The sequence below is a fragment of the Triplophysa dalaica genome, chromosome 2, assembly GCF_015846415.1.
Source record: "Triplophysa dalaica isolate WHDGS20190420 chromosome 2, ASM1584641v1, whole genome shotgun sequence".
Classification (NCBI taxonomy): Eukaryota; Metazoa; Chordata; class Actinopteri; order Cypriniformes; family Nemacheilidae; genus Triplophysa; species Triplophysa dalaica.
The window spans coordinates 13,477,430-13,495,327 of NC_079543.1; the positions used below are offsets into that span (position 1 = coordinate 13,477,430).

Here is a 17,898-nt window from a genome sequence, read left to right on the forward strand (position 1 = left end):
TTAACTGTCCTCTTAGTGTGGGAGGAAACTTTGGTATGCGTGCCTGATATCTGGAATGGAATGACAGTGAAATTGTGGATTAAAGATTCATTTTTCCTACAGTGTTTGAATTAAGTGTGTCGGGATATACTGGCTGAGCATAATCGTGATATAAAATATTGTGTTAATAACATATGATAATATTGCAAAAAATTCAGAACCATTATCTGGTGGACACTCCAACATAGTGGGTGGGGTTTTTGCAAATGCCATAAAAAAGCGGTAATATTCCAGCAGCTGGGGCTCTCATTTTTTTTTTTGTAAAGTCCACCCAACTTGTAACTATTGGAGTATATTTCTGTACTTTGACATTGTAGACACGTTTAAAAAATACTAAATTGGAAAATTTTGTAAATTGCCTCAAGAACCACAATGGATACAAACCTCCAATTCTGCTTTTGATTCACACTCACAAAAGACAAAAGAAATTAAATCAAAGATGAATAACTTTTCAAGCATTCGTTTAGAATAAATGTCAATAGATATCAAGATAATATTGTTATCCTGAATTATTTTGGCCACGATGATGGTGTTTTGAAAATCTCACATTGTGACAAGCCTAATCTGAATGTACAGGAAATGTGGCAGAGCTAAAAGTTGCAAAGCGTGCATCCTCACAGATCTTTTAATTAGTCACCGCACCACACCCATCCATGTATCCACACACCCAAGCGGTTCAATTACATTATGTGTTTATCCTTATGAAAGACACAGGGATATGAGCATTACGAGTAGAGAAAGGCAATCACGGTATGACTTAGAAACAGATGCATTTTGAGTTGATCCTGAAACACTATCCAGCTGTCCTGCTTTCTTTGTTTACTTTGAGGAAATCTCTAAGAAGTGTGTTCCACATAATGCTTGAAATAAATAAAAATTGTTTACATATCTTCTAAAACATGATTGATGGTTTGCAGATTTTGTTGCTTGCTTCATTGCATTTTATTGATGTAATATCTTACCAAAGCCCAAATCCAATATTACTGCCCGATTCACATTACTGGAAAATATCCGAATAGGCAGTTAGAAATGCATACCATGCATAAAATGTATCTGCTACTTAAAAACACATAAATAAGTGTCATTGAATCATCTGTCTCTCTGACAGTCTGTCATGGATGGAAAAAGTAACCCGTGAGCAATCTTATTTATTTTAAAAGTGTAGGACCTTTAATATTTATTTTAGTAGCGTAGGACAATACTGATCAGCAAATAGAGTGCCGCCGGGAGGACACATTTTTGTATAGAAAACCCAGAAGTGAGTTAGCATTTCCGGGTTCATCGCCCCATAGTCGATGGATTTTTTGTGTTGTTTTGAAATGTTTATTCCAAGAATCTTTATCCCTGGATCTGAACTAAGCAATCCTCCTGAAGGACTCCTTTCATCCAAATCTGGGATAAACCATTGCGGTTTTCTTATGGACCGAGACATAACCTCTCAGATGGTGTGTTTCCCTTAAGTAATAAAAGGTGTTAGTCAGTAAAAAACCTGCAAACAGCTGCACAGAAAAGTTGATGATATCAGAGCCAAAGACAGAGTTAAGCTCCATCTCACAAATGAATGCTGTTGCTTTGTGTAGCCCACTAATGGCTTTCTGTAGTAGTGTCCTGTGTTGTCTCATACAGTGGAAGTGTTTCTGTTGGTGCACCCTGTAACATGGCAAATTGCCATCATAATGTATGTGTAGACATTCTGGAACGCATAAGTCAAGCAACACAAACAACTGAGAATAGGTTTGGCGTAACGGTCCTGAAAGTCTCTGACATTTACAGTACATAGGTGATTACAAAATCCTTCAATGATAAGATAAAAATATCTCATTATAGGTGTGGTGGTGGTCTGATGGCAGGCCTCTGTGATATCACCAGAACATAAAGCAATTAAAGGTCACTAGTTAGCATGTTACAAGGTGTTACCTAATAATAAGCATTTAGAATGTAGGCACTTGGAATGTTTAGGATTGTTTAACCTAGAAGGTAAGGGGGTTAATTCAAAGCCATTTGAGTTCACGAGAGAATAACTATGGTTTCTAGGCTTCTTTCCTTTTTATGAGGTAACTTCATTACACCCAGCCCAGCTACTATTTAAACCTCTTCTCAGCTCAAAGCATCAAATAAGGCCATCAGATAGAAACTTGTTCTCCATGGGCTTCTAATAGTTTTTCAGTGCATAATAACTAATTTAGTTGAAGTTAAACATGTATGTTTCATCAGTTTATTATTGTATCGCATTCTTAATTCGTCAGTCGGAGAGGAAGCCATTATTTGTATGCCACTTGGTGATCTGTTTTTCAACAACCCTTTCAGAAAGACAGAAAAGACAAACGAAATTCACATGTATAAAATAAATTAGGGTGTGTTTTTGTAACACTTTTGTGTGAATCACATGTAAATTCCCATGTGAAACCCATGGGATCACATGTGCAACATGTGGCGATATTTCTCCACATGTTATCACATGTTTTTTACATGTCACCACGTTGCACATGTGATCCCATGGGTTTCACATGGGACTCACATAAAATTGATACAAAAACACACATGTGGAAAACATATTCTGTAAGGGAAATGAAGATCAGCAGATGTATTAATGTCCTTTTCAGTAACATTGATCATATATTGATTAACTATCTTAACCTTACTGGCATTTTGGGGGTAAATACAGCAGCAAGAAAAAGTTTTGCCTTTAATAAGCATTTCTGTGCTAGTTCAGGGTCTGTTAAATTTCAGCAGAAACAAACGTCAGTAATGAGATAAAGTCACCCAACAGCAATGTGAAAGACTCAAGAAAATGCAAAGACGCATGACGCAAAACTCAGGCTTATTACATCATGTATTCATTTTGAATCAATCAGGTAAGAACATTAGTATCGTGGTGTTTAAAAATGTATATAATCCAGTATCAAGGCAGTTTGTTGCATATATAAAATATATTGATATGTGTTCACGGATACAAATTTCCCCTTTTTTCGTATCAGTCAGCACAACTTCTTTTCGTGTCACTCAGCACGATTTTGAATAGCTACACAGACCACGTGTGCATGTACATTTATATAATTATAACCTGATATCAAAGGAAGTTGTACATATTTTAGGATGTGACTAACCAACACCATAACTCATCCCAAACCTTGAAATCACAGCCGTAAACAAATAGTTTGCTAAAAACATGAGTTTCACGAGGTGGCAAAGCAACGATAAATGTCTACTCTAACCCCACCCCAAACCTGACGTAACAAGGGAAAGTCAAATCCTAACAAACTTCCGAAAGAAATCGTAGGAAATAGGAAATCACACAAATTACCCACTTTGTAAAATAAGTATGAATTCCAATCAGATTGCGTTGATATGTATTTATGCAAATGAAAGATATTGATATATATATTGAATAAAATGGGTTGGATTGAAATTTGTGCTGGTGACATGAACAAAAATGGTGCATACTGACACGAAAAAACTCGGTCAGTGAATACAAATTAATAAATGACAGCTTGTGATAATGACACAAAATCCCTCGAGACTGTGTTGTTTAAATAAAACTGTTTACTTCTGAGATTTCAAGATCAGTAAGCATCGCATCCCTTATTTGTCATTGTGACCAGTTTGTCTCGTTTCAGTCTTTTGCAAATAAAAAATAGTTTCATTTTTGGAATTTGAGAGAATTTTTGAGAAATGTTGTCACAGTTCAGAGAATCAAACAAAAGCGATATTTTTATTAAACATGGCTACATATAAATAGGAAAATCTGAAAAACTGATAATTATTCTCTTCATTTCGATGTTAACGTATATTTAAGATATATGTCAAGGCAAGTTATTTACAGTCAATACAGCTTCAACATTCATATTGTCTTGTCTTGTAGAACTGGCCAGTAAAGACATTGACACAATTTAAAATAGTTGTTAATTTAATTAAATTTTTATTTTCATTCAATTGCATTGTAGTTAAAACTTAACGCAGCTAAAAGTTGCTTTATAGTATACACAGTGTAGAGATCATTTTAAGGTGTCTCACTGCTTATGTAAATCGGGAACATATTACAAAGCGAAAGTGAGGTGTCACACATACATAACAACATTTCCAGGCAGGCAGGGGACAGATCTATCTTGCAGGCATCCAGAACACCGTAAGGGAACTATTAAGTAAAATTAGTCTCTGACAGAGCTAAACGTCATTGAAATATTTAAACCACAGTCACATTTTACAAAGAGCAGAGAGAAGAAAGAAAGTTATGTTTGAACACTTGTAGAGGTGAAGTCTAACCACAGGGGTTAGTGAAATAACTTCCTTACAGCAGAATGGTCTCATGGCACCTTAGCTGAGATCATTCGTGCACTTTTGTGATGGCGCAAAGACTGATGCTAATGTGTTTTGTTAACTATTACAATATACACATGTTACGCTCATACTTGAATGTAAATTGTCCAACAGCAGATAAAAAATGGCTAAATAGTACACTACAAGACAGATTATTTAATCATTGTAGATATACATACAAAGTGTAACATATTAAGACTCTTAAAATCTTAATTGTTTCCAGGAAAACTGTCCTGTAGTTAAAAAGGCTGCTGTGGCTAGTGTGAATCGAGTTTACGGTATGATTTACAAAAATCATTGGAACTCATTGACTTCTACTTGGACACAAAACCAATGCAATTCAATGTGGACCAATGGTTTTCAGTTACAAACATATGTCCAAAGTTCTTCTTTTGTGTTCTGCAGAAGAAAGGCATACTGGTTCCATTAACTACTTTGGTCAGAGTGTGCTGAGCAAAAAGTGTGTCTATTGGTCAAATACTCACACCCACATGAAACGTTTAGTTTATTTTCATGGTTATTGATTGTGCATTTGTCTTCATAACAACTTGGTTTCAGGATACATTTCACTTGTATCATCTTGAATACATCGTCCAAGTTCAAAAGGCAATTCAAATAAAATATCAACAAACTAAAAAATCTATAATTAAAAATAAGTATAAAATGTCTATGCTGTGGTTTTATCAACCATTTAGTTCATAGAACTTCATTTCAGCCTTTGCTTTGGCAAAAACATAAAATACAATATTCTCTCAAAAAAACATAACAAATGAAAACACAGCAAAAAGAATACAATTGTACATAGAAAAACAATTATGAAAAAATCCAACACCTCTTCATACTGTATGTACCACTGACAGTGCATTGCACTGTAAAGAAGTTTATATGAAATTTGCTAGTGCAATTTCAAATGGAAGTGTAATAACAAAGCTGAAAAAGCAAATAAATGGTCACAAGTATTATTTGTTCAGACAATTTACAATGACAAATTTATGCTTCAGAAAAAATCTGTCAAAGGCATTTAGGAAGAACTGTTTTAAACACACACAGTAACTACAATTCTAATGCATTTCAAACAAAAAGTCAGTTTTTATTAAGACTTGAATTCAGAAAACCTCTTTTTAGACATTTTAGGTACTGTTACAACCTACAAAACAATGTAATGTAAATTGTGCTAAATTCACCTTTACACCGCTGCAAGGCAGGTTTTGACAAGGACTAGGTAATAATCCTGAAATGTTTATGCACTTAAAGGAATAGTTCACCCTCAAAATTTAAATTCTGTCATCATTTACTTACCCTATTGTCATTTTAAACACGTGTTGTTTTTGTCTTCTGCAAAACACAAAAGAAGATAAAACGATAAGATATTTTGAAAAAATTTTAGTAACCAAAAACCGCTGGTCCCCATTTACTATATTGTATGGACACAAAACCAATGCATGTCAATGGGGACCAACAGTTTACTGTTTCTAATATTTTTCAAAATGTCTTCGTTTGTGTTCTTTAAAAGAAAATCATGGACGTTTGAAATGACAAGAGGGCATGTAAATAATGACGGAATTTCCATTTTAAAGTGAACTATTCTTTTAACCAATTAGTAAACACATACATAACAAGATCACACAGCACAATAGACACTGTGTTTTGAACAGGTACAGTATTATGATACGATCAAGCATTAAAGTCACCAGTAGGTGTGTGAGATCAAGTTTGAGTAGGCAAGTGCTCCCTCTACTTTGCCAGGCATTATCCATTTGACCTCTAACATTCTATTGTCTTTGGATACTAACGTTCCGATATACGTACATTTATACCACATATAGGTTTTATATGGTTACGAGACTGGAGATCAACACGGCTAGATCAGTTTTTAGTCAGGCTGAAATCACTGATTCAGCTTTTAAGCTACGAGTCATCACAGAATCATGACTACACACTTTTAGGTAAGCAAAGACATTGTCTCGATCCAGCAAAAGGAACCTTGAAAAGATCCTTGTTATTGCTGATTTAATATGACATTTAAAATACATTTTTGCATAATATAAAGAGACCCAACAAAATGAAGTTGTCCATTATAATAATAATAATGGTTGTGATGTTCTAATACAGTTTGTATCTCTATTTCAAGTCTGCAGATATAGAAATGTGGAAATATGGATATGGAAAAGCAGAAAAAGATTTCCCTATAATGATGAAACTGACCTTTAATTTCCCCTGAATGGTTAGATTAAAATGATCATTTTGTGACCCTTCAACAAGCCCTTCTGTCTTTCTAAAAACCCCAAGGAAAATCCCTTCAGAAGTTTTTAAAAATTTCCAGATCTTTAGCTGGTACTGGCGTGTCTTTCTTCCAATCGTCCTCAGGATAGGTGTCAAAATTAGACGTGTCGCCTTCATGAGATACCTTTGGGACTATGGGCGGCTGTTGTGGGAAAGAGTGACTCATTAAAGAGACTCCCAGAGCCAAAAAACAAAATCTATAACTCTCAACATTAAACAGGGAAGACTCTAAAATACTACATGACAGGATTTATGATCTTACCTTGAGTTTTCTACTGGGCACAAAATCCCAGTCTATTGACTTAAACCATCGGTGCTTTTTGACATCATCTGCTCCATTCTGGAAACACACACAACCAAAATTTTATTTAATTACACGGCTCATTTAAAAGCTTGATTCTGATTGGCCAGTCGCAACATTCCAAGGGTTGTTCATTTCAAATGACAACCCCTCAAAACTAATAAGACCCTGTAACCCGGATGCTGCAAATCATTTTGAGAGGGGCAGTTTAATATTACACAAATATTAATTATAAATATGTATTTCAAAAACATATATGAAATTATATTTAAAAATGGTTAAACCAATGTGCCTGCTTGTGACGTTTGACATTTACATTTATGAATTTGGCAGACGCTTTTATCCAAAGCAACTTACATTGCATTATCCTATACATTTGTTTCTAAGTATGTGCCATCCCCTGGGATCAAACCTACAACCTTGACATTGTTAGCACCGTGATCTTCACCACTGAGCTATAGGAACATTGTTTCTTACTTTAAGACCCAAAGTAAACGGCTTTTCCTCGTGGAATGTCTGCATACAGTTCAAATGAAATAAATGCTAATAAAATTTCACATTTTATGTCTTTTCCTTGTTTTTTCCCTTACTTAAAAGCTCAAGGACTCGACAGGAGTTCAAGGGGCGATACTGTACAACAGCAAAGCCACAGCTATGATGTATTCAAAATTTGGGTCAGAATAAATATAAAAACGAGCAAAATCATAATGACCTTTTTGGAGTCTCCAAATCGTCATTTAGTTTATTTATTATAGTTTTTGGGTAATTTTCTGTGTCACCATACAATAAATTGAGAACACAACTGCAACAGCAGACAGAAATTTGCAAGCACAGTAAAGATTTTGAAGTACTGGATATTAGGGAAGATCTGATAAATCAGCTACATATTGGCTGAAAATCCAGTTCAGTCTCACAAACTGATTCATGTTGAAATGTTTCTATTTATTTTTTGTCTTCCATTGCAATTATGTTCAGGCTGATATTTTTTCAATAAGTATCACAATATGGATAGTGTTTTGCATAAGCCCTGTTTTTAAAGGAATATTTCAACTTCAAAATGAAAATTCTATAGGGGCTGTATCCACCGAGGCGCTTTTACGTGGCTGAAAATCCCCGTTGCAGGCGCAGCGTTCTGCCCACGGTTGAGCATTTTTCAACTCAGGGCACCCGGTCGAACAGCGGCGCTGATCGTGGGAAAAAATGCATTGCACCAGCGCTAAGCACGAAAAAAGGCCAGCTGCTTGCGTTTTCAAAAAACATGGCGTTTCCATTGGAAACAATTGAAAAAATGACTTGGTGGACCCCTTAATCATTTGCTCAACTTGTTGTCATTTTAAACCTGTGTGTTTTCTTTCTTCTGCAAAACATACAAGAAAATATTTAGAAAAATGTTGGTAATCAAAACCGTTGGTTTTCTGTTACAAACATTTTCAATGTATGTCTTGATTTTTTTTCTAAAAATCAAGTCATACAGGTTTGAAATGACAAGAGGGTGAGGAAATGATGAAAGAATTTTAATTTTGAAGGTAAACTATTCCTTTAAAGACATGCTCAGTTGCATATTATAGAATTGATATTTGTTGCGCTTATTTGATTCTACACTAAAACAGTAACACATGAATAATATAACCAAGGCAACTTCTTTGGCATTGCTTTACGATAGTCGATATCGGCTGCAAAACTCCTGATCAGAGCATAACTAGTGAATATATTATTTTACCTATATACATTTATCTGTAGATTAAAGAGAAACTGCAAGCATTTTACTCTAAGATTCTCAGGCCTGTGCTTAAAAATGGGGGTTGGGCTTTTAGGGGGTTATTATGACCTATAATTATGCTCCATGAAAAAGCTACCAAATGTCCTTCAACACTTAAAAATGACCTTAAGGAACATTACTTCACTTCACACCTCAGCAAAGTAATAAAGCTTTGTCTTAAAAGAAGGGTGTGGTAAAAATTGGGGTCACTTAAGTATCTGTCTTTCTGTTTCTTACAGCGTAAAAGAAAAGTAGGACACCCCTGCTAACCTGCAGAAGTAATTTTGAAACCTCTCAGTCTGGGCCATGCACTTCACTATGGGAGTATAAGAGATTCACTCAAGTGGAATAACAGATATCTGCACTTGTGAATGAGTGCTGCCAAAAGGACCTGGCCTTGCTGTGGAAACAGTGCAAACACAGCTGCTCTTAACCCCCCCTTTATGTAGAGGGAGAGAATAGATGAATTGAAAGAAAGAAGACGAGAGAAAAGTGAGAAATTTACAGCACATCTAGTCTGATATGTGTTTTTCTGGTTTTTAAAATTGACTGAAAGGGACCAAATGTGATTAATTCTTCAGACAGTGAGGGTGATATGTGGCGCATTCGCATCTGTTGCTATAGTAATAATGTAAGTGTCAGCATGACGCAATGACACTTTCTCACACAACAAGTAAGAACAGCCGTTAAGAGTGAGGACAGAATACTGGAAACTTTGCCTTTTGGTCATGACATCTTGTTGAGGCACTGAAGTAGTGGGGAAAACATGAATTCATCTGTTTATGAGCATGCTTTACTATGCTATAATGAGAAAAGAGTGGGCGAAACAAGAGGCTGCTGGACAAGAGAATATTGCACACTTTGTTTGATATTACGTATGTGTCACAAAAATGTACCTGAATTGTTCAGACAGATGCTTATCCGAAAAAAAGAAAATCTTATTTTGAATCACATATTGATGTAGTGCGAATCAAACTGTTCACACAACAAAGTAAAACGGATTTGAAGATTGAATGTGCTTTATAAAATAATTAACTTAAATATATGTGTTTAAGCAGCGCTCATTCCTTACGTGCTGGAAATAAAAATGTGAGTATTAACTGTAGCTAATGGGAAAATGAAGCCCAGACACAACCACTCATAAACTTCCCATGAGATCACCATCACGTTATGCGTCACATTATGCATGACAGGGTCCTGGCGCACCGCTGCCACCTCATCTGGCGCCGATTATTCCGGAGTTATTCCTTTGAAAGGACAATTTAGAAAAGCAACTGGCATTAAATAGGCTTGAAACTGCATGAATAAGTTAAACGGAAATATTTTGCAGATAGGCTCCGTCTGCAGTTCCTCTCTACTCATACACCTTGTCTGATTGGGTTGGAGTATGGTGGGAGAGCTGCCTGGTGTCAGAAAAACTCTCTTGAGTGCTCAGGGAATCTCTCCAGAGCCTCATCTCTTCCCAGGGGCGTATGTAGGATATGAAACAGGGGCTGAGCCTAAAACATTAGGGGCCAATGTAGGGAATTTGGATTAGGTTGTAGGGGGAATTTATTTTAAAGTAAAATATGCTTTGCATGAACTTTTTTATGTAATATAGTTTATTAGCAAACACAAAATAATTACATAAAATTAAATGTATTCTTCTCAAGGAAAATGTGCTTTGCATGAACACATTTCTGCAATATATTATCAAACACAAAATAATCAAACGTAACTTTATTAATTTGACCCATTGTTATCTATTTATAGCTACTTATGTATACTGTACTTCATTCTCTTGTGGACTTTTCAATGTTCTTTATTATTCTTTTTATAGCTATGTATTATTCATGGTGGAATCATCAGAGAGTATCTTCGAGACTTGAGGTGAGCAAATGGTAATGTTTGTAATGCGTAAGTGTTCTCACATTTATGAGCTGGCCGAAATTAACAGTCAGTTCCTTAAGAATTTTATCCTGTTTGTAAATTGTGTAAATATTTGTAATGTTTTTTTACAACTTGAATTACTTAAATAGTAAAAGAATTTACATGAATAGAAATACTTAACTAAAATTGATAATGCTTAACCTAATATGAATAAAAAATGAAAGGTTTCAAGTATATTTTTAAGTAAACCCAAACAGCCAGGGGCCTAATATCTGCTGGTGTGACTGAGCTGCTGGCATTTTAAGACTCAAGGTAAGGTGTGGAACCAGTGATACACGTCACGTTTGTTTACTTCATACCCGATTGGGCTTAAAAAACTTGATGGATATTTTGACATAATTATATGTGTATTTTACCATTCGAGTAACAAGCCTGAAAGACTAGATTTGCGCGTTGAGGGGAAGCTTTTGCTCAAGGATGATGTTTTTTTAAGGAATACAAAAACGTTTTGCTCCACTACGCTGCTTGTACTCACACACTAAAGTTAATATTTTTCTTTGCTTCCGACAAAATGAAAGAAGATTTGTTATGTTTCTTGGCACACGCCATTGCCGTTCTGTAGTCTTCTCTGCCCTCACACTGTTATATTTGATTATTTCAAGCAGTTCAACTGCATGGTGATGTTCTAGGCATAGGTTTAAATCAGTCACATGGTGTGTGTATGTGCGTGCTTGTGTGTTTGTCAGACTCTGCGCATTTGAGAGCGGCTGCAGTCAGTGTTGCCAACTCTTTTCAATGGAAAGTAGTTAAACCCTGCACGAAAAGTCGTCCACGACGTCATCACGTAGTATCTGACAAGAAAAGAGCTTAAGGTCTGCTTCATATCTCTAATCTCTGAGCTGTCGTTTAATGTATTGTTTTAAAACATTTCACCCAAAAACACAATCGATAGGTCCTTCTTTCCTTATTTTTGTGTTTCTGTTGGCAGACAACAAAAACAATGTAATAGTGAGTGAACTCGACATCTTAAAACTAGGTCAATAAGTGATTCGTTCTTGGAAACACTTGTTTGTATATGGGAACTGTGAATCTCATTCACGCGTCAGAATGGTCTTCAGCTGATTCTCCCTGACGAGTGCTCACACCGTAGAGGAGACAGTGAGGCGGTTCTGCGCTGGGAATGCAAAAACTCGCTCTCCTGGGGCAGTAGAAGTGAAGCAGAATGTTTCGCTTATTCGCCAAGGCTTATTCAGAAAGTAGCTAGATTTGTCGCTGGTCGCTTTTTGAAAAATAAGTCGCTAAAGGGGTCTGAAAACACGCTTAATATATCGACAAAGCCGCCAAGTTGGCAACACTGGCTGCAGTCAGCATCATGTACACAGCGTCAGCAGCGGATTTTAAACATCCAGTTACTGAATTCCTAATATTATATTTCCAGGCCAAAACATTCGAGGCTAGATTCAGAGGTGGCTAGAAACGGTAGTAATTAAAAGTGGGTACTTTTTCTCTTAAGTTACTTGAGTATATATTTTATAGAAAATCTTTTACTTCGTAACATTGCCTGACGTTCCTTCGTTCCTTCATTTTAAAATATGCATTATAAAACGTGTTGTTTATTTCGAGGTTGACATCTCTTTTTACAGGCATTACCTAGTGATCGATTCTTTTGAGTCGATTCTTTTGAAAGCATTAATTGAACAATGGGCAAAACCATCTGAACAGGCTAATGAATCAGTTTAAATGATTTGTTCAGTTCGCAGGACGATCTGAATCATCTGAAGCGGCGGATTACTCACTCCTCGTAGCGCGAAACTTAAGAACACACAGAAAACAAAGAGTGTTGGATGAAGAGAATATGAATCTATATCTATACAATCAAAACTGCAAATGTGTCATATTGTATGCCATCAATGATAAATGCCCGCCACATCCGCGCGACCTGTTTGATAGACACAGCAACATACGTGTTACATGTCAGGCACAGAGACGGGGGCTTGCAGATATATAGATTTGAAGAACAGAAGGAAGAAAACATTTCAATGGGCGTGTGTTAGACTGTTTACTGTTTGCATACAAGTAAGAGCGTTTCACAACACACACGTGACACACCACGACAAAACAAGAGCTTTGTCAATTTTTTTATTTCATTTATGAGGGCACAGCAAATGTTCTAGATACCCTTAGGAAATGCTCTGAGTTTAGTTAATTGCATTTTACTATTAACTTTGGATTGACATGGTCTAATATTCTAATTACTAACTACGAGTTATTCTAACTACATTGACATCAGGACTAGATGAATTTTAAATGCTTGTCTCTTCTGTGTTTGTCTTTTCTTTAGTCTCTGTGTGTATATTGCAAAGATATTTGCTTATGATAATTAAAATATTGATTCAATTCAATTCAATTCAATTCAATTCAATTCAAGTTTATTTATATAGCGCTTTTCACAATGTGTATTGTTTCAAAGCAGCTTTACAGGGGCAAACAGGAAAAACAGAAAAGTTAAAACACAGCACAGTGCATGGTATTTATACAACGAGTAAGTTCATTCTAATAAATAACATCTAATTTCTAAATAAATAAATAAATGAATAAATGAATGAATGCAGTCTCCCGGTGAGCAGGCCAACACTGCCCTGATTAAAATGTAACATTAAAATATTGGCGTTAAGATTATTTTTATGAAAAATAGGCCTATATAACCAGAAACAAAGTAACTAAGTAACTAGCTACTTGAGTAGTTTTTCATTGCATACTTTTTTACTTTTACTCAAGTTATTTTTAAAAGAGTGAATTTTACTATTACTTGAGTAACAATTTCTCTAGTTACTTGTACTTTTACTTGAGTAACTCTACCCACCTCTGGCTTGATTACAAACAATCGCTAGAGCCCCGAATAAATACTGCTAGCGATGCCGCTGTCTCTTCCTCTCTCTAAAGATAGGCAGCCCCCTTTTCATAACTGGAAACATATGTGGTCAACTGTGAACAGCTCACAGGACTCGACTACCATTAGGTTTAATTAGGATGCAAAACTGCTCTAGAGTCAAGAGCCCATATGGAGCAAAAGATGAAAGTATTGTCAGTTCCCTGAGGTAAGATCACAGATGGTGATTATTGTTGAGGTACTTTGCTAAAACATATACGAGAAAAAGCAAAACGGACTCTTTAGATCTACATAAAACAGATTCCATTGACACTATGCTTACCTTCATATTTCCAAGCCTTTTTGCCCGGTCAATCACCAGAAACTTCTTGATTAGATCTCTAACAAAGCCAGACAGAGAAAGAGAACATTAGAATCATTATGCAAAAAAAATGTGAAGGACATTGATCGGGGCTCTACTTTATTATTCTGGGCATTCTGTATGTAAGATTTGATTCATTGGTTGACCCAAATATCATCACATTTGCATGACTTATAAATGTGACATCTTACAGCAGTGAACTCGAATGTTTATAGATGGTTTCCAAGCGACAACATAAACAAACGTTACTGCGCATGTGCGCTTTTGTGGCACAAACTTAACTTCCCGAATACATCTGCAAAGAGAAGAGTCCATTCAGATTTTTTCTGATAACAAGCAATAGTAAATTCCATCAGCTAGCAAGTTAAACGTATAGCCATTATTATATAGGGTTATCAGGAGAAAAACGGTTACTTGGCTTAACTTAAATGTGACAAGGTTATACGACCCATTTAACAGATTGTTTCTTTAATTAATTAACATTCAATAAAATGTAACAAATTCTTTATTATAATACAATAAAAGATGAACATAAATTAAATAAAATATAAATGTATATATTATTAGCCACTAGCCAGGCCGATCGTCAAACACAGACTGGAAGTTAACTTCAGGCCAGGTGCGTTTGTCCGATGAAACTGCAATTGATGATTGCTTGTGTAAGTAGGTAAAACATCTTATGATCATTTCTTCCAAACACCCCATCACATGTAAACTGTCTGTGGCCATGAGCAAGTATTCCCATAACAAAAATAGCGGCCTCCAGGATGATGTGTTTTTGCTACGATAAAAGAAATATTTACTGCATCACTACGATCAGCCGAGAATACATTTACAGTTGCCAGACTCTAAACACACATATAAGCAGACAAAGGATATTAAATAGTGCATTTGGCCTAAAACTGGGTATGCTTATGTCCACAGTGTGTTTCTTTACAGTGTGACATTGACGACTAATGGCCTAGTCTAGAGAATATTGCACACTTTGTATGACATTACGTATTCTCAACAAAAATGTAATTGAAATGTTATATTATTGGTCGGACAGACGACAGATGAGGAATTAGTACATACAGTTTTTATTTGTTTTCACGGATCTGTGAAAGTTAAGCTGAAAACATGATTGTTATAAGCATGTCCACTGGTGTGGTAGTGATCTTGTTAAGAGATTGATTACCCCAAAATAAAAATTCTGTCCTCATTAATTCACACTCATTCAAAACTTCTATATGACTTCTTCTGTGAACCCAGAAGATATTTTAAGAAATTCAATACAATGAAACTCAGTGGGGGCCGATGTGGTTTTGGTTTTTCTTTTGGTGCTCTGCAGTAGAAATTCATATAAGTTTTGGGTGACTATGCGATTAAAGTTCTTTTGTTTTGGAGTAAAATATCGCTTTAATATTCACAATACCCATCAGATGACGTGCTCTGCCAACCTGCAGATGTTATTAATTTCTCAATGATCATGTGTGTTTGACTTCAGGATAGCATTATCTTATCAAGCTGGTTAAACCCCTAGTGACTCAAGCCTCCTTGCCAATCAAAATTACACAATGGACTTACTTTGCCTGAGGTAACTGATTCTGTTCCCGAGAGCGTCCTAAAGCTGTCTTTGGCATCTGGAGAGCAGTTTGGACAAAATCTGTATGCTTGAAATGTTGCTTTGATTGTAATTTTGTGTGTGTTTGTCCAGCTGTGATGACTTCTAAGATGTTACAACTAAGGGAGGATACTGTCCTGTATAATTAAGAGTGTTAGTCTGGCTTGTTTGAACATCAAGACAGCGAGTTATTTGCTGAATCCTGGAGGCTTTTAGTTCAAAAGGACTAACAGTAGTGTTGAGTTAGGAGACACACGTCTGTCTATAATCTAGAGGCTTTGTCATTGTCTACAGGCAGCCGTAAGTGTGCTTAACAGAAGTTCATTAGAGGGCATGTGTAAATTGTTTAAGTGCACGTGTATCTTTGAACTGTCGCAAAAAAAGGGTTGTCAACCGTTTTAGGCCGATTGGTGGACAGAGATGGATCCAGTGTTGAATTTTAAAGTAAATGTAAATTTTAAGGATAGTTTAGGACAACAACGTAATGCTATATGCATGTATTAACATACTGTATTATGCCGATGTTGCGATGCAATTATAATAATCATTATGGATGAACAGACTTTTATACAAATTTAAAATCAACATATTAAAGGGATAGTTTAAATTTTGTCATCATTTACTCACTCTCAGGGGTCACACTTTATTTTAAGGTCCCATTCACGGTCATAATAAACCATTAACTATGACTTTTGACTCAGTAAACTACGAATTTGTTGCTTATTAATAGTTAGTACAGTAGTTGTTAGGTTTAGGTAGGATTAGGGAAGTAGAATATGGTCACGTCGAATATGTGCCTTTTAAGTACTAATAAACAGCCAAAATGCTAAAAATAGTTATCTAACAAGAAACTAATTAATAGTGAGGATTGATCCCTATACTAAAGTGTTACCCATCAGGTTGTTCCAAATCTGTATACATATTTTTGTTCTGCTGAATACAAAGGAAGATATTTGGAAGAAAGTCAATAACCAAACAGTTCTCATTCCCCATTGACTCCCATAGAATTTATTTTCCCTATTATGGTACTGACTGTCTTCCAAATATCTTCTTTTGTATCCAGCAGAAAAAAAAAATATATACAGCTTTGGAACAACCTCAGGTTTAGTAATGGATGACATAATTTTTGTTTTTGGGAGGACTATTGCTTTAATCTTATATCAGAATTATTAACAGAAAATCCTAGTAAAAGCCCACTGGACTAAACCATAGATGTTAAATGATGACTCAGAACACTGCTGAAAGCACTACTTCATGCAGAGGACATTGATTTTATTGGATTTTGCAAAACACAAATATGTCAAATGTCATTTTACTGTGTTTGCTCCATCAAACTTACTTTACATAGAAATCCAGATGCCGCGGAAAATCCAGCTTTCCTGCTAGAATCTTCTGGTAAATGCCAAAGGGATTATCGTCAAAAAATGGAGGATACCTTTGACAAAGAAAGATTACAATATAAATATAATTTTACTGTTCTTTAACATGTTCCATTGGTTTTTAGAGATTTAGGTAAATTGTGATCAGCAATCCAATGCCCTAAACATGGAGCAACCTGAGAGAGAAAACATCTTAAATGGGTCATACGGCGGGAAAATAAGTATAATTTCATTGTAAAATAGTTTGTTACGGAATAACGCGATTCGAGTTTGTTGTATGTTTGTAATCTGCAATAGGAGACACGCTCGCAATGTGAAAAAAGACAACATAAGTCTTAATGATCAGTAATAATGTTCCAACTAGAGGCAACAAATGTCGTGTTTATAATGTCTTTTTATTTAGTATTTATTTGGGGTTTATTGTCTTTATTGAGTTGCGACGAGACGTGGCGTAACACTAGTTGATCCAGCAGAGCCAAAGAGATAGCGTCATTTATTATGTTGCCATTCCCTGCTGTAATGTGAGCTTGTTTCTATCTCACACAAACTCTGTATGATGTATATGGTTGTTTGTTTATAGTCTTCATAACATTGTATATAAAAGCTAAAACAGTTAGCTATAGTTTTGAACTATTTAGCATATTATTTTTTTAATAAAACCTAACCAATCCCTTACATCCTGTCAAATCGCGATGGAAAATTTAATGTATCGGCTAGATCATCTTCATGTTCCGTATCAGATTTGGACTCGAATCGGACTCACCTGTCTGTCAGTACAATTGCTTTGGAACCTGATGTTCCAAATATGGTAAGAGGCATTACATTTCCCTAACACTCTTGCAGTATTTGACCAATCACTATGCACTGGTTAACCGGCCAATCATAGCACACCTCACTTTTCAAAGCAATGAGCTTTGTAAAAAATCCTGGCGTTTCAGGGAGGCGGGGCAAAGAGGAGATACAAACCTGAACGACATGTGGAAAATACAGCGTTTTTTAACCTAAATCATGTATACAGATTACATTACATCTAGAACAAACGATAATATTTGTTTTAGCCATGTCATTTGATCCCTTTAAAATGATAAGTAAATCTG

The 17,898-nt window shown here is 35.6% G+C and overlaps 1 protein-coding gene across 2 annotated transcripts in view; it reads right to left on the minus strand.

Annotated features, from left to right (window-relative positions):
* Positions 1-4,848: 4,848 nt before the first annotated feature.
* Positions 4,849-17,898, minus strand: part of prkx (protein kinase X-linked) — a 45,963-nt gene continuing 32,913 nt past the window's right edge. For both annotated transcript variants that reach the window (XM_056729463.1, XM_056729456.1), the window contains 4 exons: positions 16,762-16,857; positions 13,781-13,838; positions 6,902-6,979; positions 4,849-6,781 (listed from right to left, as the gene is read on the minus strand). In XM_056729463.1, the coding sequence (XP_056585441.1) occupies positions 6,656-6,781; positions 6,902-6,979; positions 13,781-13,838; positions 16,762-16,857 (358 nt within the window). In that variant the 3' untranslated portion in view covers positions 4,849-6,655. The remainder of the gene's footprint in view (positions 6,782-6,901; positions 6,980-13,780; positions 13,839-16,761; positions 16,858-17,898) is intronic.